Source organism: Salmo salar, chromosome 19 (assembly GCF_965601325.2).
Source record: "Salmo salar chromosome 19, fSalSal1, whole genome shotgun sequence".
Lineage (NCBI taxonomy): Eukaryota > Metazoa > Chordata > Actinopteri > Salmoniformes > Salmonidae > Salmo > Salmo salar.
In genome coordinates this window covers 62707948-62730642 of record NC_138309.1, presented here as the reverse complement: position 1 = coordinate 62730642, position 22695 = coordinate 62707948, and the positions used below count along the sequence as shown (strand labels likewise).

The following is a 22695-nucleotide window of genomic DNA, read 5'->3' as shown; positions in this document are numbered from 1 at the left end:
AGGAAATATGTCATACATATTCGTAATGTTCTAATAATACAGCCTTAGTGCAACATATGGTAATGCCGGACATATGTTTATTAATTAGGACATTTGAGATACAAAACGCGAGCACAGTTCATGTTATATAGTGAGAACAATAATACGTGTTATTGGTGAACAATGAACAACCATCCAACTGTGATACATAGGGTTATATTTGCTCAGTGTTAGATATGTAAACTGGGTGGAATAACTGTGTAACCTCGGGCCATTTGACATGTACTGTGCATTAGTTTATTGCTAGTACTGTACCCTACATTGTATTCATACTGCATATGATCACAGTATACACGCATATCCAGGTCTTATGGTGAATTCCATTTTCTGTTGGTAGCATATCCTGACCATCGATTTCATTCACTTTTCCAGGACATAACATTGAAAATAACTTTAGATGTTTAACTATTTTCATTGGTAAACATCATCATCATTCTCCTTTCCTAGATATCTCTCTTCTCTTCTCCTCAATACACTATTTCTCGCTATCACTTTCATACTCCCCCCCCCCCCCCCCCATCTTGCTCACTCAAGTCTCTATTGTACTACACCGTCCTTGTCATCCTCCATTTTTGTAGTCCCTCTATAAACTTGTCCGCAGTACTGTTACTCTGCCTCTGCCAAATGAGGCACTTCGATCCGCCATTTCCTCCTCGTATAGGCCTAGCGAATTGGTTTTGGATAGGCTACGTCTTTTTTGGACCGCGTCGTTTCTCTCTCCACTTAAACTGCTATTGGCCACCTTCAACTCTCCAGTTCCCTCCTGTTCTACCTTCATATCTACTGTTCCACAATTCTCTTGTCCTGTTTCTGCCCTTCCACACATATCCATAAAGGGGGCCTGTTCTGATTCAGGATGATTCGACGATTCGGGATTAGGTTTCCTCGATTCCTGATTTTGCATGATTTTCCCTTGACTCTCCTGACTGGGTTCCTCTGTCGCTTTGGGCAAAGTGTCATTGTCCAGTATCTCTTCATAGATGCATAGGTCATGTCCTGGTTTGGATGAGACGCATGATGTTTGATTAGCAGATAGTGATGCGTTCCGGTCCTTAGATGTTAAATCTTGCTGCTCATTGGTTGTAGTGATGTCTCCACTATCGTCTGTGGCTGTACCATGACTTGTGGAGGATTCTGAAGGGTGGCAACCTTCGATTTGTTGGTCTGTTGGTCTTACCACCCTATAGGTTACTTCATCTGCTGTTGAAATCTCATTGGTTGCCCCCTCAATCTCTTCTCCCTGATTGGATACTGATTGTCCATCAGTCATTGTAATGTCCGTGTCTGACAGATTGATGTCGCTTGTGATTTTATAAAAGAGTGAATGATTTTCCAACATTTTCTCTAAACTTTCACTTACAGAAAATGTGTCACCGTTGGAATCAGTTCCTGCATCGTGAGATGTTGGATCATTGTCCACATTCAAGGTTTCCTTTTGGCACAATGACTCTATTCCGTGGTCCCATAAAGGTATGAACTCTCGCCACTGATTGGTTGAGAGGAACCATTCTGCTTTCAGATTGGTGGACAGAGAACTGCTTTCAACGTGATAGGATGAGAGTTCCTTTTGGTCTTCTTCCTGTTCTTTGTCTTCGCACCTCTTGAATTGCAGGCCTCCATCAGTTTGGTATACAGTCATCGAGGAGATCTTATTGGAGGAAGTGGATGGTTCCTTTTCTTTTTTACATTTCATGATACCCTTTCTGTCACCGTGACCTTTGTGCTGTGTTTTGTTCCCAATATGACCCTCATGACCTTTTATATGCCCCTTCCCCTCATCTTCATAAAGAGGTTTCTCTCCAGGGGTTGGAGGTTCTACTGTCCTGTTACTACGTAGAACCCTCCCGTCACTATGACACCAGCCTCCGCAGACATCCTCATAAGGCCCAGAAACTGAAAAGTACAAACATTTCTGGAATTGGTGTGATTCTCTGACAGTAGAAGAGCGTAGACTGTATAATTACCGAGAGCAACGTAGCAGAACTTTCAGCATGCATTTATCAAAATAACTCTATCACATCAAGCCAGCATGAGTGTTTGTACTTAGGCATTATGAGTGATTCAGAGGGGTTGGGTTAAATGCGGAAGACACATTTCAGCTGAATGCATTCAGTTGTACAACTGACTACGTATCCCCCCTTTCCCTTACCTGGCATCTCCCGGCTCTTTCTGGCCTTGTCATAGGTCTTCTGTGTAGAAGGGGTGTTGTGGAGCTCCTGTCTCTCCATCCTGGTCAGTGGATGTCCGGGCACCACGGCACTCTCTCTGACTGCACTAAGTGAGAGAGGGGAGGAGATTCAGAGGGAGAGAGAGAGAGAGAGGAGGGAGGGAAAGAGAGAGAGGCACAGGGAGGCAGAGGGACAAAAAGAGGAGGTGGAAGGAAAGCCCTGAGATTAAAGCTAGATTCGTAGATGCATGCAAACTCATAAGAAAAACACATGACAAGAACATATAGCAACACAGAGACAGGTATACACAATCTATCAGTGGAGGCTGGTTGGAGGAGCTATAGGAGGACCGGCTCACTGTAATGGCTGGAATGGAGTAAATGGAACAGAGTCAAACGTGGCTTCCATGTGTTTAATGTGTTTAATACCATTACATTTATTCTATTCCAGCCATTACAATGACCCCCCCGTCCTCCCATAGCTCCCCCCACCAGCCTCCACTGCAATCTATCTATGTACAGTATAATATATAGAGTAATTGATATCCCTTCTAATAAGTGTCTCTCTACATAGTGAAACACACTGAGCTGTCACAGAAGGGATTCATCATAACCCAGCATAAACACACACACACACCCACCCACCCACACACACACACACACACACACACACACACACACACACACACACACACACACACACACACACACACACACACACACACACACACACACACACACACACACACAATGAACCCCACCTCCGGATGACTCTCTCCCTGATCCTCTCCACACGTCTCAGTTTGGCCTCTCTCTGCTCAGGGGTGAGGCAGAGGTCAGGGTCCGGGGCAGATGTTAGGAGAGTGGCGTGTCCCTCAACCTGTGACATGAAAGCCACAATCCTGAGTCTTTGTCTGTATTTCATGAGGCATCCATAAGTTATATTCTTTCGGAATCAATGCGTGTATATCATTATATCATTACTTGAAATTGCAGTTGAACAGAAGGAAATCTTCCAAATTGTGACTTTGAGATATGTGGCATGCTTATTAACTGTACAATAGTAAAAGGTGAAACTGTCAAATAGGGATGACCTAATGTCACACACAGGAAGCTGCTGAGGGGAGGACGGCTCATAATAACGTCCGGAACGGAGCGAATGGAATGGCAACAAATACCTGGGAACCATGGAAACCATGTGTTTGATGTATTTGATACTATTCTGCTTCAGCCATTACCACGAGCTCGTCCTCTCCAATTAAGGTGCCACCAGCCTCCTGTGGTGTCACAGTTGTTTGGCGATCACTGGCTAATTAGTTTGTAAAAAGCCTTTATTAGAATGTGACTTGTGTTTCATACACTGAAATAAGAGATGAGATGAAATGAACTGTACTCATCTCACCTTCTCTTCCTCCCTCTGACATCCTCCCAACACTTCTCTTGTAGTGTCATGACCCCCATCCTCCTTTCCTACCCTGGGATCAGAGGCCCCGCCTCCATTAGAGGCCACACCCCCATTGCCCACAACGGCCCGGTCACGACCCTGGTGGGGCCTCAGGGCCTCCACAGCAGACTCTGTGTTGGACGCCTCTTTCCAGGGGTCCTCTCTGCAGGATCTGGTGGTGACATTGTGGCTCTGCTGGGCCCTGGTTGCATTGAGCCCATAGGAGTTCTGCTCTTGCCTCGCTGAAGCTAGCTCCTGTAGAGCCTTAGCCAACCGTTTGGCCGGCGGCTGCTCCTGGCTCATCTCTCTCATCTCTGCCTGGGACCAATTGGAATTTTTATCAGGCATCTCGAATAACTGCCTTCTAGGCGCTTTCTGGAGTATTTGCTTGCTTTGCTCTGTCAGTCTTCCTGGAGGAATCTGCTCAGGCAGCGGAGTGGCCAGCTCGGGAGGGGGGTCCTCGACAGAAACGCGTCGGGCAACCAGAGAGGACGGCAAGACGGCTGTGAGGACTCTAGTCACCCTCAGAGGAAAGGGGGCCTAAAACAAAAAAATTACTCATTCACATGTACAGTGGGGGGAAAAAGTATTTGATCCCCTGCTGATTTTGTACGTTTGCCCACTTACAAAGAAATGATCAGTCTATAATTTTAATGGTAGGTTTATTTGAACAGTGAGAGAGAATAACAACAAAAAAATCCAGAAAAACGCATGTCAAAAATGTTATAAAATGATTTGCATTTTAATGAGGGAAATAATTATTTGACCCCTCTGCAAAACATGACTTAGTACTTGGTGGCAAAACCCTTGTTGGCAGTCACAGAGGTCAGACGTTTCTTGTAGTTGGCCACCAGGTTTGCACACATCTCAGGAGGGATTTTGTCCCACTCCTCTTTGCAGATCTTCTCCAAGTCATTAAGGTTTCGAGGCTGACGTTTGGCAACTCGAACCTTCAGCTCCCTCCACAGATTTTCTATGGGATTAAGGTCTGGAGACTGGCTAGGCCACTCCAGGACCTTAATGTGCTTCTTCTTGAGCCACTCCTTTGTTGCCTTGGCCGTGTGTTTTGGGTCATTGTCATGCTGGAATACCCATCCACGACCCATGTTCAATGCCCTGGCTGAGGGAAGGAGGTTCTCACCCAAGATTTGACAGTACATGGCCCCGTCAAATGATGCGGTGAAGTTGTCCTGTCCCCTTAGCAGAAAAACACCCCCAAAGCATAATGTTTCCACCACCATGTTTGACGGTGGAGATGGTGTTCTTGGGGTCATAGGCAGCATTCGGCGAGTTGAGTTGATGCCAAAGAGCTCCATTTTGGTCTCATCTGACCACAACACTTTCACCAGTTGTCCTCTGAATCATTCAGATGTTCATTGGCAAACTTCAGATGGGCATGTATATGTATTCTTGAGCAGGGGGACCTTGCGGGTGCTGCAGGATTTCAGTCCTTCACGGCATAGTGTGTTACCAATTGTTTTCTTGGTGACTATGGTCCCAGATGCCTTGAGATCATTGACAAGATCCTCCCGTGTAGTTATGGGCTGATTCCTCACCGTTCTCATGATCATTGCAACCCCACGAGGTGAGATCTTGCATGGAGCCCCAGGCCGAGGGATCTTGACAGTTCTTTTGTGTTTCTTCCATTTGCGAATAATCGCACCAACTGTTGTCACCTTCTCACCAAGCTGCTTGGCGATGGTCTTGTAGCCCATTCCAGCCTTGTGTAGGTCTACAATCTTGTCCCTGACATCCTTGGAGAGCTCTTTGGTCTTGGCCATGGTGGAGAGTTTGGAATCTGATTGATTGCTTCTGTGAACAGGTGTCTTTTTTACAGGTAACAAGCTGCGGTTACGAGCACTCCCTTTAAGAGTGTGCTCCTAATCTCAGCTCGTTACCTGTATAAAAGACAACTGGGAGTCAGAAATCTTTCTGATTGAGAGGGGGTCAAATACTTATTTCCCTCATTAAAATGCAAATCAATCTCTAACATTTTTGACATGCGTTTTTCTTGATATTTTTGTTGTTATTCTGTCTCTCATTGTTCAAATAGACCTACCATTAAAATTATAGACAGGTCCTTTCTTTATCAGTGGGCAAACATACAAAATCAGCAGGGGATCAAATACTTTTTCCCCCCACTGTATAGGCCTGCATACATACATATATGAAGTTTATTTCCAAATATTATTCACAAGTTTGTCACATGTGTTTTTTCACTCGAAAGGATTGCTTATGGGTACCTTCATGTGTGTGTAAAATATTACTGTTCTAAGATTTTTTATTCATAGATTAAAACATTTTTTTTGCAAAACTCTACACATCCATTGTTTAGCTGGAATGGAATGTTTCTATACTGTATATTTGACACAGTGCCTTCAGAAAGTATTCATACACCTTGACTTATTCCACATTTTGTTGTGTTACAGCCTGAATTCAAAATTGATTAAATCAAAAATGTTCTCTGCAATCTATACACAATGCCCCATAACCACAAAGTGAAAACATGTTTTTAGAATTGTTTTAAATTGTATTGAAAATGAAATATCTCATTTACATAAGTATTCACATCACTGAGTCAATACATGTTAGAATCATCTTTGGCAGAGTCTTTTTGGGTAAGTCCCTAAGAGCTTCGCATACCAGGATTGTTCGATATTGTTCAAGCTCTGTCAAATTGGTAGACCCCTGCAGTCACTCGGAAGGCCATTCTGTTTTTTTTGATCCCCTCCAAAAATCCCTAGTCCTTGCCGATGACAAGCATACCCATAACATGATGCAGCCACCACCATGCTTGAAAATATGAAGAGTGGTACTCAGTGATGTGTTGTGTTGGATTTGCCCCAAACATAACACTTTATATTCAGGAAATAAACTTAATTTCTTTACCACATTTTTGTAGTTTTCCATTAGTGCCTTATTGCAAACAGGATGCATGGTTTGAAGTATTATTATTCTCTACAGGCATCCTTCTTTTCACTCTGTCATTTAGGTTAGTATTGTGCAGTAACTACAGTGTTGTTGATCCATCCTCAGTTCTCCTATCACAGCAATTAAACTCTGTAACTGTTTTAAAGTCACCATTGGCCTCATGGTGAAATCTTAGAGTGGTTTCCATCCTCTCTGGTAACTGCGTTAGGAAGGACGCCTGTATCTTTGTAGTGACTGGGTGTGATGATACACCATCCAAAGTGTAGTTAATAACTTCACCATCCTCAAAGGGATATTCAATGTCTGCTTTTTTATTTTTACCTGTCTACCAATAGGTGCACTTCTATGCTAGGCTTTGGAAAATCTACCTGGTCTTTGTGGTTGAAACGATGTTTGAAATTCACTGCTTGACTGAGGGACATTGCAGTCCATGCAACTTATGTGACTTGTTAATTAAGTACATTTTTACTCCTGAATTTATTTAGGCTTGCCATAACAAGGGAGTTGAATACTTATTGACTCAAGACATTTTAGCTTTTAATTTTTTATAAAAAGAAAATAATTTCTAAAAACATAATTCCACTTATGGGTTATTGAGTGTAGGTCAGTGACACAAAGTCTAAATGTTATACATTTTAAATTCAGGCTGTAACACAACTAAATGTGAAAAAAGTCAAGGGGTGTCAATACTTTCTGAAGGCACTGTATGTGGTTGTCTCACCTAGCTATCTTAAAATCAATGCACTAACTGTAATTCGCTTCGGATAAGAGAGTCTGCAAAATAACTAAAATGTCAAATGTAAATGTTTTACACACAGATCTCACATTACTGATTCTTTTATTTTATTTTAATTCTATGGATATATAGCGTCTTGGAATGAAACTTAATATTAACATACAGTATGTGTACACTGAGTACACAAAACATTAAGAACAGTCTCTTTCCATGACAGACTGACCAGGTGAATCCAGGTGAAAGCTATGATCCCTTATCGATGTCTCTTGTGAAATCCACTTCAGTCAGTGTAAATGAAGGGGGGGGGGGGGGGGACAGGTTAAAGAAGGATTTTAAGCGTTGAGACAATTAAGACATGGATTGTGTATATGTGCCATTCAGAGGGAAAATGAGCAAGACAAAATGTAAGTGCCTTTGAAAAGGATGTCTGATAGTAAGTGCCAGGCGCCCGGTTTGTGTCAAGAACTACAACGCTGCTGGGTTTTCCCCACTCAACAGTTTTCCTGTGTGTGTAAAGAATAGTCCACCGTTCAACGGCCAACTTGACACAACTGTGGGAAGCATTGGAGTCAACATGGGCCAGCATCCCTGTGGAACACTTTCGACACCTTGTAGAGCCCATGCCTAAATGAATTGAGGCTGTTCTGAGGGAAAAAATGGGAGGGGGGGGGGGAGTACAACTCAATATTAGGAAGGTGTTCCTTAATGTTTGGTATACTCAGCGCATTGTACATATCCATACAACGTTGGATCATAGGTTCACATACATAACGGATCATACATAAATCCATTACACACTAATCCTCATAGAACTAACCTCTTCTTTCGGTTCTGAACTTTGATACTGGGTTTGGCTGGTGGGACCGGACATGGGCGGTTTCCTCCGACTGGCTACCCTTTCCTGGTGTCTCCTCATCCTCTCAATCTGCTCCTCTTCACTCATCCTTCCCTTCTGAGGGTAAAAAAAGGATGCTTTAGTACAACGTGTACAACTCCAATGCACAGAAGTCATGACTGGTTGCCGGGAACGACTGAGAATGCCAGGGCATGCATCAGTAATAGTGCTAATAGAAAATCTGTGATATTGTGTGTGTGTTTGAGGAAGAGAGAGAGAGAGAGAGAGAGAGAGAGAGAGAGAGAGAGAGAGAGAGAGAGAGAGAACACTGCTAACCGTAATGCCTAACCTTATATTAAGATAAAATGTCATTTTTGTTTTCATGAATTCTTCGATGTAGCCCATTTTGACTTTGCAGCTGGCACATCAAGCATAAACCACCCAGACCTACCTCCAGGGCAAAACTCATGACAGTAAGAGTCAACTTGCTACATAGTTTTTGAATTTAGCTTTGACTGAAAGGAAATATATATTTTTAAACCTTTCAGTTACTGTATTCGTATTCCATCAAGTGATTTGCTTTTGAAAAATGTGCAGATGGTGGAGACATAGATTAATTAGACAATCTTACTTTATTTGTGGTGTCTGGTGTGGACCATCTTGAACTAGACTGAGATTCTGTGGGTGACAGAGATCGAGGGAGTGAGGGAAAAGGAGTGTATAAGAAATAGTAATTGATAACATGAGGAAAACCTGACAAAGAAAATACAGTACAATGTACCACCATCAGAAGGGACGACTGTCTCCAAGACAATTAAGTAACCATTAAGTCTATGCTGCATTTTGCCATAGTTATATCATACCGGTACACTCTTAGAAAAATGGTTCCAAAAGTGTTCTTCGGCTAGTCCCCATAGGAGAACCCTTTTTGCTTCCAGGTAGCACCACTCTGTGGAAATGGTTCTACATATAACCCAAAAGGCTTCTTCAAAGGGTTCTCCTATTGGGGACAGCCAAAGAACCCTTTTAGGTTCTAGATAGCACCTTTTGTTTCTAAGAGTGTAGATAGGTAGTTCAAGTACTTGATAGTAATAAACCCCATATCATACTAGCTACCTGATGTCTCTCTCTGTGTCCTGTCACCATGGAGATCAGATTGGCTGTTTCCTCTTCTGTCCAATGGATCTACTGGGCCACCGTAGATGCCCTGGAGTACACACACAGAGATCACGGAGGGAGTTTCCACTATTGCTAGATCTACAAAATGGAGTGCAAGTGGCCAATTTGGGACAAGGGTAGAAAATCAGGATGCAACCTATGTCTCTCTCTATACTCACCTCGTAGTTTGGATCCATCCACACATGCCCCTGGTCTCTTCCCTGATTGGTGTCTTGGAGCTCCTGGGGTAAAGGGGGGCGTGCCGGAGGCTCTGATTCCACTCCCTGACAAAATAATAAACATCATTAACCACCAACAGCGCCCTTATAAGAACATTGAATCATATGCCTTATCCAATATTCCTTTGGATATATTGACAGCGTGCAGAGACCCCACTCTGAATTGGTATCATTCCACAGCACTATAGTAACCTACTAGGGCACTGGTATTGTAGTATGGTAGTCGTACTGTACCGTTGGCAATCCACTCGGCATCCTCTCTGATGGAGATCCAGGGGTCCCCGGGTGGGAGGATGACTTCTGGAATACTCCTGTGGGAACTTAGAAAAGACACACACGAGGTGAAGAGAATAAGTTGATACAAGAGCCATTCTGTAGACTGTATCTCTATATATCTGCCTCTGGTTGCTCTCTCTTTCAATGTGTACATGCCCTATTCATTCCTAAGCATGAGCAATATGAGGAAATGTTCAGACAAAGTATGAATGTTTCTGACAGTTACCTGTGTGCCTCTGGAAGCCCAGCAGGACCCGGAAGTTATCCCTGTTGACCCTGAGTCCAGAGAGGATGTCGTCCATCATCCACAGCTCTCTCTGGGCCTGGGACTGCTCCTGAGGAGGGACACGGGGGAGAGGAACTTTGGTTTTTCTACACAATTTAACATGACCCATGGCCCTTCTAACCAGATATTTTTAGAAGAAAAAAAAATGGCTACATTCATCAAGCTAGGTAAGATATCATTATTAAACATGTTTAATAATTAAGGTTTCTTCCTAGGTTCTGGCCTTTTTCCTAGCCACCGTGCTTCTTTTTTGTACAAATTTGTATTTATCTGTTATTTTACCAGGTAAGTTGACTGAGAACACATCCTCATTTACAGCAACAACCTGTGGAATAGTTACAGGGGATAGGAGGGGGATGAATGAGCCAATTGTAAACTGGGGATTATTAGGTGACCATAATGGTTTGAGGGCCAAATTTAGAATTTAGCCAGAACACCAGGGTTAACAGCCCTACTCTTTCAATAAGCACCATGGGATCTTTAATGACCTCAGAGAGTCAGGACACCTGTTTAACATCCCATCTGAAAGACAGCACCCTACACAGAGGCAGTGCACCCAATCACTCCACTGAAGAATTGGGATATTTTTTTACACCAGAGGAAAGGGTGCCTCCTACTGGCCCTCCAACACCACTTCCAGCAGTATCTGGTCTCTCATACAGAGACTGACCAGGACCATCCCTGCTTAGCCTCAGAAACAAGCCAGCAGTGGTATGCAGGGTGGTATGCTGCTGGCTTCTTCTACACCTGCATTGCTTGCTGTTTGGGGTTTTAGGCTGGGTTTCTGTACAGCACTTTGTGACATCGGCTGATGTAAAAAGGGCTTTATAAATACATTTGATTGAGTAATTGAAATGTGATAATATTAACAATTTTGATGATTGATGAAAGACCGAACTAGGTCAAAGGTAATTCAAAGGCCAAATCAATTCTAAGTAACTTCAAACCAAGTCTTTGAGTTGATTTGGTCATGCAACGTTGAACACGGTGAGCTTGCCCCTATCTATTTTTTTGTCCCAAAGTTAGCCGTGGCTTTTGAAACAAAACAAAGCCGTGGATGACCCCATAGACTTCTTTCAGGGTACATGGAAAAATAGAAGTTTAAAAAAGTGACGATGACATTTTATTTGGTCCCTTCAAAAACACCCATTGAAACACCTTGGAACAACATTTAGGCGAGTTTCGTACTCTCAGCATATCATCAAATAATGTGCTCAGAAGGAGGAGTTCTCGGCCGATTCGTGTGATTTAGCCTGCGTTATGTGATGACGTCGGTCTATCAGGTTTAACAAGCACCTTTATTAGGGCTTTGATTGATAACTGCTTTTTAGGGATGGTGAGAGCCAGGTGTGGCAGACCTTTCCAATGCTGCAGTACAGTACATTCCTCTGAATACTACGTATTTTCTGTATTATATTACTACCCTATTAACACGTATTTGTTTTTATGATAGTGATAAAATGGACCGTCACACTATTGTACTGTCTATTTTAGGACACATTGGTTGTATCCGAAACAATGTGTACAAATGTGTTTGATGAAACCTTTTCAATCTGGCCTTATAAATAACACAAATATCTGTCTAATCAGGTTATGGCAAATTTCAGTCTGAATGAAGTATGCTTTGAAGTGACTGAAATGCATCAGACATGTATTGGAAAACTCAGGAAAGAAGAAGGAAGATCATCAGGCAATCATTGTGTATTTCATCTTTCCCAAAATGTTTGGTTTAAAAGCAGCTTTTTGTATTACTGTGAAATAATAAAACTGGACGGGGACAAAAATTGAATTTCAGAATGTCGCGGGGACCCGTCAGGAATATATACCTTATGTGGGTGAAACCGACCATTATGGGTATGGGAAACATTTTATGAGTTGCAGTGTACTGTATCCAATTCAAGAACATTGCAATAATATAAATGTTATAAGAGAACGAGAGAATCTGTGAAGTGTGACAAAACTGAGGAGTCTATACTTGTGGCATCCCGAAATTACAGACGTGCTGCAGGTGTGATCGGAACACAGACAGCTCACTCTCCATCCTCTCATACTGGCTCCACACTCTATCCATTTCCTGTACCAAAAGGTCAACAAATGTACTTCAATTAGGGGTTAAGAAATCAAGTTTAGGTTCCTAATATGATCTTGCTGATATGGACATCAATGAACATTTTTGTTCAACACTAGTCCATTATAAAATCATAAACAATTTGTTAAAAAAAGGTATCAGTTCCATCACCAATGAGACGTCACACATCCTTGCTCGGATAGTGACCAGTTCTTCCTGGAGCAAAGCCTTCTGGGTGAGTGCTCCTTCCTGTCCTCGGAGTCCTTGGTTCCTCCACTCGTCCAGTTGCAGCCTGGTCATCTCTAAGGCGCACTGGACACTGTCCTATACAAGAGGGAGAGACGGGAAGGGTGGAAAAGGTTTGCACAATACATACTACACCGTCGTAATACAGGAAAGGAAAGGAAAATGTCACCAGATTAAGCCATTGACTACACAGTCAAGTCAAAGTCAAAGTGAAGTCAAGACAACGTGTGTGTGAAGTGTTGAGGGAATAACAACAATCTGCACTATTGTTGTATAGTAGAAAAGCGAGAACAATGTGTATGCTATGGAAAGGAAACTGTAAGCTGAAGGTACTGACCTTGTCAACTTGTAGATGGGCCAGCTCTAGAGAGAGAGACTGGAGAAGCTTGTCACACCCACACAGTCTAGTCAGCACAGCCTAACACAATAAAAAAAAACAGTTAATCAATCAAACACAGTTCAATATGGAGTGGGGGGGTGCTGAGGAATATTTTTTTACAACGGGATAGGGAGGTGCTGACGAGTATTTTTCTCCACTAATACAGGAGTAATAAAAGCCTAGTTTACACATTTTGTGGACATACATTTAAAAAAAATAAAAAAATGTTTTATGATTCGTCAGCACCTCTACTCCCTGCGGCTATGGTTCAATTAGTGAAAAAATACAATATAGAAATCAGTGAAACAATACGAAGGATATATTGACTGCATTTCACAAATATTCTTACATCTGTTTCACTCTCAAGAGGCCTGACGGGTGGCGGCGACTCTCGCTCTTTGAACAGCTCAGACTTGGAAGACTGTAAGCAGAGAGTTGATGACAGCTCGTGACCTAACCAATTCGATTTTCATACTGATTTTGATACACGTCCTCCTATAACTCAAATGGAATCCCAAATTGCACAAGGTATCACGTATGAGATCCTTGTGAATAATGGAATGTGTGCGTGTACATTAGAAAGTGCACCCAAATACGCTTACTCCCAGCTTGAATAAAAGGGAATCTTGGGTAAAGAATATCCTTGTTTGTGTGTACATGTTTCTGTTTGAATCAAGTTTGCTTGAGGGAGTGTTTTCTTTTTGTGTTTTGTAGAGCCATCGTCTCGTAATGCTACACAAAACATCGAAATATTTTTGAGACAAGATATATACGTTCAGATATAGTTTGTCTCTAAGTTCAATTATTATGAAATGAGTTTGCCCACGAACTCCACAGTCGTTGATACATGCTTTACAGTATAGTGCATGACAAAACAGGCTGTATGGCTACTGCCATTGTTCTACTTTGCAGAAATGTAATGGTGTTGAAACATAACCTTTGACCTCAACAGAGTGTAGTAGGCAATTCATTTCATAATCACACACTGAAGCTACGACAGCCTCATTTTGCCAAAACTGTAGCTAGTTACATGTGGCACAAACAACAGAAAACACATAATTGTCAAACAACGTATGTGACAAACAGAGATTGAAAAAATAGACAAATACAGAACACAAAGGCTATCACTAGACAAGACAGTTTACAGTTATTGGACTCACTCGCCAGTAGCTAGACAACAACAGAACGGACAGACGGCAAACATCTCTCTAGGATGCTAGCTGTTCCATAGACCTCCAGTCATTTCACGTAAATTAGCAATTGCGCAAAAATGGTATCCACTAGTTCATCTGACTCTGGGGAATATATAACTATCTCTTTAATAGTACTGAACATGTAAGTGTTCCCCTAAATACCTGCAAGTCAAGTGTCATTATTGGTATAACTTATCAGCAGTGCAGGTACTAAATTACAAGTCTATGGTATATTGTCATCTAAAGTGCTACAGACAAAACACAACATTAACAAGTAACAACATAAAAAGCTAGTCAAACACAGACCACAGACAGACGGGTTGTACCATAGGTGGCGGTAGCAGACAGACAGACATATGGCTGCGATGGTGATGGTGGTGGTGATGGTGGTGGTGTGGGGGGTGAGGAGCATGGGGAACTCTTGAAGTTGGGGGCAAAGGGGGCAATAAGTCTGTTTTCCCCCCTGTGGAGTAGCTCTGAATAGAGAAACAGGGCAAAAATATATACAATACAATACGTAATTAAGAATAAAGTGATATACAGGCAATATACAATAACATGGCTTATTATAGAAAGTCTACATGCTAATAATGATGATTATGCAAATACATTTTACAATCAAGTTATACAATTATTTTCCTATAAATGCACTACGATGAATTATAATGTTATTACAATTACATACTGTAGGTATGTATTAACTTTCTGTGTACAGACAGTGTATATTCTTTGTTGATGTACAGTGCATTCGGAAAGTATTCCGACCCCGCCTTATTCTAAAATGGATTAAATACAATTTATTTCTCATTAATCTACACACAATAGTCCATAATGACAAAGTAAAAAGATGTCTTAGACATTTTTGCAAGTGTATTAAAAAAAAAAAGAAGTGAAATATGACATTTACATAAGTATTCAGACCCTTTACTCAATTGTTGAAGCAACTTTGGCAGCGATTACAGCCTCGAGTCTTCTTGGGTATGGTGCTACAAGCTTGGCAGACTTGTATTTGGGGAGTTTCTCCCATTCTTCTCTGCAGATCCTCTCAAGCTCTGTCAGGTTGGATGGGGAGCGTCGCTGCACAGTTATTTTCAGGTCTCTCCAGAGATGTTCGATCGGGTTCAAGTCCGGGCTCTGGCTGGGCCACTCAAGGACATTCAGAGACTTGTCCCGATGCCACTCCTGCATTGTCTTGGCTGTGTGCTTAGGGTCGTTGTCCTGTTGGGAAGTGAACCTTCTCACTAAGTATGAGGTCCTGAGCGCTCTGGAGCAGATTTTCATTAAGGATCTCTCTGTACTTTGCTCCAATTCATCTTTCCCTCGATCCTGACTAGTCTCCCAGTCCCTGCTACTGAAAAACATCCCCACATCATGATGCTGCCACCACCATGATTCACTGTAGGGATGGTGCCAGGTTTCCTCCAGACATGATGCTTGGCATTCAGGCCAAAGAGTTCAATCTTGGTTTCATCAGACTAGAGAATCTTGTTTCCAAGCGGGCTGTCATGTGCCTTTTACTGAGGATTGGCTTTCGTCTGGCCACTCTACCATAAAGGCCTGATTGGTGGAGTGCTGCAGAGATTGTTGTCCTTCTGAAGGTTCTCCCATCTCCACAGTAACTCTGGAGCTCTGTCAGATTGACCATGGGGTTCTTGGTCACCTCCCTGACCATGGCCCTTCTCCCCCGATTGCGCAGTTTGGCCAGGCGGCCAGCTCTAGGAAGAGTCTTGGTGGTTCCAAACTTTTTCCATTTAAGAATAATTGAGGCCACTATGTTCTTGGGGACCTTCAATGCTGCAGAAATGTTTTAGTACCCTTCCCCAGATCTGTGCCTCGACACAATCCTGTCTTGGAGCTCTGCGGACAATTCCTTCGACCTCATGGTAGTCAACTGTGGGACCTAATATAGACAGGTGTGTGCCTTTCCACATCATGTCCAATCAATTGAATTTACCACAGGTGGACTCCAATCATGTTGTAGAAACATCTCAAGGATGACCAATGGAAACAGGATGCACCTGAGCTCAATGTCGAGTCTCATAGCAAAGGGTCTGAAGACTTACGTAAATAAGGCATTTCTGTTTTTTATTTTTAATTACATTTGCAAACATTTCTAAAAACCTGTTTTCGCTTTGCCATTATGGGGTATTGTGTGTAGACTGATGAGGATTTTATTTTTGTATTCAATCCATTTTAGAATAAGGCTGTAACGTAATAACATGTGGGAAAAGTCACGGGGTTTGAATACGTTCCCAAATGCACTGTGTACTGTACATAAGGGGATTACGCTCTGCTGTACACACTCTGTGTATATTCACACTGTTTTGTACCTTTCCTAAAGCTCTTCGTCCGCTTGGAGTATGGTGGAGGGAGGAATATACAGGCGTGGGCTGGGGGGGGGAAAAGTCAACATGGAGATTGAGATAATTAAATCATTAAAAACCCAACCTTAATCCCAACCTTAACTAACTTCTTCTTTAATTATGTTGTCCTGTCTACATTTTAGTTTTACCTTGTCACAATAACACGCCACGTACTCATTGAATCCTTCTATTATTTGAGTCTCTACCCGGCATCTAAACCTTTCCAGGTGTTGTCGTAGAATAAGACTACAAATCAATGAATCGTGTCCTCCTCACCCTGTTGATTGTTTGCCATCTCTCAGTCCCTGGAGTGTGGGGGGCGGATTGAAACTCCATCTTGGGAGACGCAGGGGCGTAACACAGGCTCTGTGGCGTCATGGGAGGATCCTCCTGGGGTCGAATATCAACCCGCCCCACTGGTGTGTGGGGTCGCGATCCCAATTGACCTCTGGGGGTCAAAGAACCTGTCCCCATGAATTCTGTGGGCTTGGGTGGTGTGTTAGGACCAGAATGGAAGGGGAGGGAATCCTCATCTGTCCGGTCTCTCCTTCTGCTGATAAATTCTATTGGACTGGGTGTTCTGGGCGATGGGCTAAGTACACAAAATAGCACAGAATGCACAGAAGTCAACACCCCCCTTAGACAATTCCCCCAGAATAACCGTGCGACTTTCTAAATGTGCTTGGTGACAGAGACAGTGGCAGGTGACAGATGTCTAGACACTGAGGCTGCTGGCAAATCCTCCCGTTCTACCTTCGTCGCACGCTCCGTCTCCCTCTTGGTTCCGAATGTGGCGTCCCCATTCTCCCCCTGGTGACCTGACTTGGAATCCTCTGTGATGTGTTGGTGTGCGCAGCATTACGGGGACCACGGAGAGAGGGGGAATGAGGGAGATCCACAGACTCACTGCTGCCACCTATCTGCGTGAAGTCCTGATAACTCGAGCAACGCCTGAGAGAACGGAGAAAAGGAAGGATAATACATTTACACCATTTTTTGTTGTTGAGCATAATCACCGGATTATATCCTCTTTATAATGAAATAAAATACAGTTCTAACTGAGTCCTGTGTTATTCTTATTGTTATTATTACATAAAGGTTTGATTTAAGGAAATCCAAACATGAAGAAGTGTCCAATAGAGCTCTATACAGGTACCTGCTGATGGAGCTGTCTGCTTCCATACAGGCGGACTGACTGAGTGCTCTGACCCAGCCCAGCATGTCCTCCTGAGTGTCTGCACTGAAGAAGTAGGACCGCATTCCCTGGTGCACCACCTAATATCATATTAATACATTCTTTAACAGTGTGCACAGACACATATACTGTGTATACAGTTTAAACACATACTGAACATAGAGTATCGGCATAGTGAAAAGTGGAACGTATACTGGGATACTTACTTTGAAAGTGTTTTTTCTGTTCTTGCATTCTCGCGGTGTGCAGAAGAGAATGTTGTAGCTAGGTAGTGGGATGCTACCCAAAACAGATTCTTCTCTGCTGTCTGGAAGAGAACGCGTTGAGAGAGAAAAAGAGATGAGAGAAGCTGGAGGAAAAAGCTGGAGAAAACGACACTATTTATGTAAGGTACACACACGACAACAGTACTCTTTGCTTGCCTTTGTAGTAGAATAAACAGTAGTTAGACAGGACAAACCATCTTCTCTTCCACAGTTTCAGCCCAGAGCTGTCCTACATGGGACAAAACATTTATAAGAACTATAAGATTTACAATTCATAAGCATTTATGACAAGTAGAAACACGTTTGAAGCAGCTATAAGCATGAATAAACATTAACAAGCGTTCATGGATTATTCATGAGTTTTAATATAGTGTTACCGAAAGTCCTACATCCACATTCAATAAAATGCCTGTTTAACTGCTACCTTGCAGTGATCAAAACATGATCTAGGATGTTCTGTTTACTGAACAGTACCTTCTTATTGAGCCATCCTCTTATCACCACGGGGCAGTTGGGGTCTCTCTTAGCCGCCCTACATCTCTTCCCAAACGTTTGTACCCTGTCATCACCGTCCTGTAAGAGTTTGAGAGAGGATCGTTGATAACTGTGCTGATGAAATAATCTCAGTAAATGGTGATCTTCATGATGTTCGGTAGCGTTGAGCTTGTTAAACAAAAACTAAGCAAAGGTAGAGGTGGTTCAGGACAGGAGAGACAAACCTTGCTTCTGACAGGAAAAGAGGAGATTGTGACCACACTTGAGGCATGGCTCATTCTGTCCTGGTCCTCCATTCTGTGAGAAATATATATATAGAGAGAAAGAGACAGACAGAGAGCGTGACAGAGAGAGCCAGAGAGAGAGAGAGAGAGAGAGCCAGAGACAGAGAATGAGAGAGACAGAGACAGATAGAAAAAGAGAGAGAGAAACAGAGAGAGAGACAGAGACAGCGACAGAGAGAGAGAGAGAGACATAGAGAGAGAGAGACAGAGACAGATAGAGAGAGAGAGAGACAGAGAGAGAGAGAGAGACAGAGGCACAGAGAGAGAGAGCGAGAGACAGAGAGAGAAAGACAGAGAGAGAGAGAGACAGAGAGAGAAAGACAGAGAGAGAGAGAGACAGAGAGAGCGAGAGAGAGACAGAACGAGAGAGAGACAGAGAGAGAGAAAGAGAGAAAGAGAGGAGAAGAAAAGAGGAAGAGGAGATAAGTGTGAGGAGAGGAGATTAGGAAGGTAAACATTGATTAACAAATGCATGCACTTCAGTGTCTGTATGAAAGATTTGCCATGAAAGAATGATACATTGATGCCTAATTTTACATAGTCAATACTAAAAAAAGGCTAACTGTGATCATAACAGCAAGAGGCCCATAATGGTTTGTACTACACAGCTTTTCTATGAAGAGCTGACAGTGGCAATACCAACCAGAAGACACCAAGCAAGCACAAACACTGGTAAGTAACAAATCAACAGCAACAGTCAATGGCGATAAGTAGGCCTAAACTTGATTCTCAATAACAACGAGTGTACTCAACAGGCCTTGCCTCACCAGACCCAACCAACATTACCAACACACTACTGCATACAACTATACAACTACACAAACCAAACAGTGTGTTACTCCCATCCAATTAATTCCCATCAAAAAAACGATGCAATTTGCTACCAAGTACAAAATGTAACATGTAACAAACACATATCCATACCGAACTGTTATCCGCTATCTGTTCCTTATGAGGGGGGGTACCGTAGTGTACTTGCCCGACCCTTTCCCCCAACTCTCTCTCTCACAAGGTTCTATTCTGAGCCCTCACAGGCCCTGCCATCCCATGGCGAAACTGACAGGTGACAGCTGCTTAGCCATGGTAGCAGGTGGGGCTCTGGGAGTGTGTGAAAATCAATATGGCGCAGAAAGAAAAGATGGTATGCGAGACATGCGAGGGGAGCGCAAAACGGCAGCACTAGACTGCACTGCTGAGGAGGACAGAAAAAGGGAATATAAAAAGGGTGGACAGGGGGATGGGGTAACATGTTGAAGGCAAGGAAGCAGGAAGGGATGAAGTCATTGGAAATCCATCCGTTTTGTGTTTTGTTTTGTTATGTCACTGTTACTGAATCCTGTTACAAGCTAGAAAGCTCCATAGCTACTGTCGTGGGAGCCCCCAGTTATTCCGAATGGTAACATTATTAATCTACGCGACTATCAACAAACTACAAATAAGCGAGACATGGAGTAAGAAAGACAACAAGAAGCCATTGTCAGGGATGATGGCCCTAGCCAACAAGGGTTTATGTGGGTGTAGTGAAATATTTGGAGAATCTCCTTCTGACCTGGTGGGGTCGCTTGCTAGCTTGGGGAACAGAAAGGGAAAATGCTAAAGAGCGCTAGCGAAGACAAACAGAGTGTTTGTGTACCACACAGAGTGGGCTTTGTAGTCTTGCGCTCAAGGAGCCGGGAGCATCATGAGAATGCCGACAACGATTATGTTGAATAAATCACGCAAGGAAATCATCTCTTTCCATCTAAACACAATATCTCACTAACGGAGACACTTGTATGCTGACAGTGTTCACCAAGGTCTGAAAATCGTAACCTTCAAGACTCAACACACTAGTGATGACCCTCTTAACTTATGAAGATTTTATAATGAAAAAAAATGACTTTGGATGGCAGCATAACGTAGTATGACTCTGAAGCCTATCAAACAAACTAGTTGATGGCTAAACACAATTGTTACATATCAAGTGTTTTTCAGCTTAGCTCAAAATAAGTTCAGTACCATGGTCACAAATTTCAACCACAAACAATAGGTCATATAAGGCCAACTATACAGTACATAACATTTCAAAACACAGATGACCTTACTGGGAATTCATACAGAGTATGGATTACTTCATAAAAAGACCAGTAGGAAACGTATTGTAACACAATATCAATACAATAAGGGCATTGTAGATTAACCAGTGAATCACTTGATTTACTGAGAAAATTGCAAAAATCACGAAGACCTGTTTAGCCAACCAATGGATATACAATAAGTAAGGACAGGTGTTATCTGTCTAATTGACTGTTTATCATTTATCTATTGATATTACAATGACTAATTTCCCACAATGAATTGTGCACTGTGACTTTTGATCAAAATATCAATATGTTCATTAATAATAATAAAAGTTCATTTGGTTACATTTTAAGTTTGTATTTTAGTTTTTATTGTAAAGAAGCACCATACAACTGAAATTGAACTGAATTAAATATGACTAGTCTGTTTTTTTTGTTGTTGGTCAAATTAAGACTCGAAAGAGTTCTCAACATACCATCTCATATTAATTTCTCAATGAATCATAAAGATGCCATATTGCTGTACCTGACCAATCGTGTCTGCCTGCTGGCTGTCTCAACCTCCATTACTTGGCTCTAGTCCTGAGTCCTCACAGCATCTTCCCAGGGTTGGCTGCTCTGTCCTGGCTATCACAATCGCCTGTTGCCCCTTCAGTCACAACACTATCCTACTCTACTGTACTTCAATATCCTAATGTGGTAATCTCTCTTTCTAGCTCTATCCCAAATGTTCTTCTGTGCTGGGTTTATCTGCACAATTTGTTCGGCTATCTACCTACGCTGTCCATTGACACTCAATCTGCCTTTCTTCCTTCTAACAGTGGGCTCTCTGTGTGCTCTCTCTTCCTCCCTCCCTCCCTCCCTCCCTCCTTTCCTCCCTCCCTCCCTGCCCTTGGCAGTCTCTCTCTTTCGCTGAGTGTGGGATTGTGATTTAGGCGTTTAAAAAAAAACAGCTGTTCTCTCTCTCTTTCTTCCTCTCTGCCCTCCGTGACATTTTATTGCTATTCCCCAGTTGATCAGAATCTAGGTTTGTGCTAAGAAACTGGGGACACTGATGTGCACACTGTTAAAATGAAGTGTTTTGTAACAGTTAAACCAGTGGTCACTGAGCTGCCACCAAGGTGTTCTGAAACATGACATAGTATGACTTAAAAAAAAACAACATTTAATTTAACCTTTATTTTAACTAGGCAAGTTAGTTAAGAACAAATTCTTATTTACAATGATGGTCTAGGAACAGTGGGTTAAGTGCCTTGTTCAGGGGCAGAACGACAGATTTTTACCTTGTCAGCTCGGGGATTCAATCTAGCAAACTTTCGGTTACTGGCCCAATGCTCTAACCACTAGGCTACCTGCCACACTTAATCAAGAGTTGTGCAACACCTTGCAGAAGACGGAGAGCACTAACCTGGAAAAGGTTGAAAACGCTATTATGGTGTTTTGAATCCTGTTTAATGCAGAATTAGAGCCATTATTTTTTGGCGTCATTTTCTCTATCTAAAGCTCCTAAAACCCTTATTCTGGAGTTTGCAAATACTGTAAATGGGAGTCCCTCTTTTTGTATATCCCCAGCTCTTATATGGTGTGCTGTTAAACTCCTCATTGGTCATTCCAGAAGCTCAAATGTACAATATTATGTTCAAACAAAGGATATGAGAAAATAGAGTTTTGTAAAAATACAAGTTATACATTTGTCCAGCATAATAATTAATGAATACAAAATCACTTTTTCAAGACATTACTTTTTCAAATACTTTATATTTTCTTTGCAAATGATCAAATGACAACAAAACATTAACAGGGCTTTCAGATTTTTATATTGATAAAGTAAGACAGTTCAAAAATCTGTAAGGCATTTATCATATTCATATTATTCAAAATCAAGGGACATATAATAATTAGGTGGGTGCTTACATTTGTCCTATTTCACACATGTACAAGCGTGAATTTGACTTTTTGTTGTTGCATATCTCACTTCACCCTGAGACACCCTCGGAGAGTGGGGTCAAAGCCAGGGATCAACCATTATTGACAG

General features: G+C 42.3%; 1 protein-coding gene across 5 annotated transcripts; it reads right to left on the bottom strand.

Annotated features, from left to right (window-relative positions):
* Positions 1-55: 55 nt before the first annotated feature.
* plekha4 (pleckstrin homology domain containing A4) lies at positions 56-21477 on the bottom strand. 5 transcript variants are annotated; one of them, XM_014158831.3, is made up of 24 exons: positions 21187-21477; positions 18541-18613; positions 18296-18394; positions 17978-18050; positions 17762-17862; positions 17517-17635; positions 17114-17311; positions 16637-16952; positions 16328-16387; positions 14324-14473; positions 13154-13225; positions 12763-12843; positions 12351-12503; positions 12087-12185; positions 10052-10160; positions 9784-9869; positions 9490-9594; positions 9269-9359; positions 8784-8830; positions 8135-8269; positions 3609-4190; positions 2968-3086; positions 2189-2313; positions 56-1932 (listed from the first exon to the last, which is right to left on the bottom strand). In XM_014158831.3, exons 1-24 carry the CDS (start codon positions 21225-21227, stop codon positions 623-625), a joined length of 4344 nt encoding a protein of 1447 aa, XP_014014306.3. In that variant the 5' UTR covers positions 21228-21477; the 3' UTR covers positions 56-622. The 5 variants fall into 5 exon arrangements, with proteins under 5 accessions (XP_014014306.3, XP_014014307.3, XP_045558514.2 ...); XM_014158832.3 differs by lacking the exon at positions 21187-21477 and adding an exon at positions 19525-19631; XM_014158834.3 differs by having other exon boundaries at positions 1762-1932; positions 2189-2308.
* Between the last annotated feature and the right edge of the window lie 1218 nt (positions 21478-22695).

Bases quoted from the DNA above. Each gene is read 5' to 3' on its own strand.
- plekha4 (XM_014158831.3), bottom strand. From the start codon at position 21,227: ATGGAGGTTGAGACAGCCAGCAGGCAGACACGATTGGTCAG. The intron at 12,186-12,350 runs GTGATGGAACTG...CTTTTGGTACAG, and splicing joins GGATGTGTGACGTCTCATTG to GAAATGGATAGAGTGTGGAG. The intron at 8,831-9,268 runs GTAGCTAGTATG...TGTCACCCACAG, and splicing joins GACACAGAGAGAGACATCAG to AATCTCAGTCTAGTTCAAGA.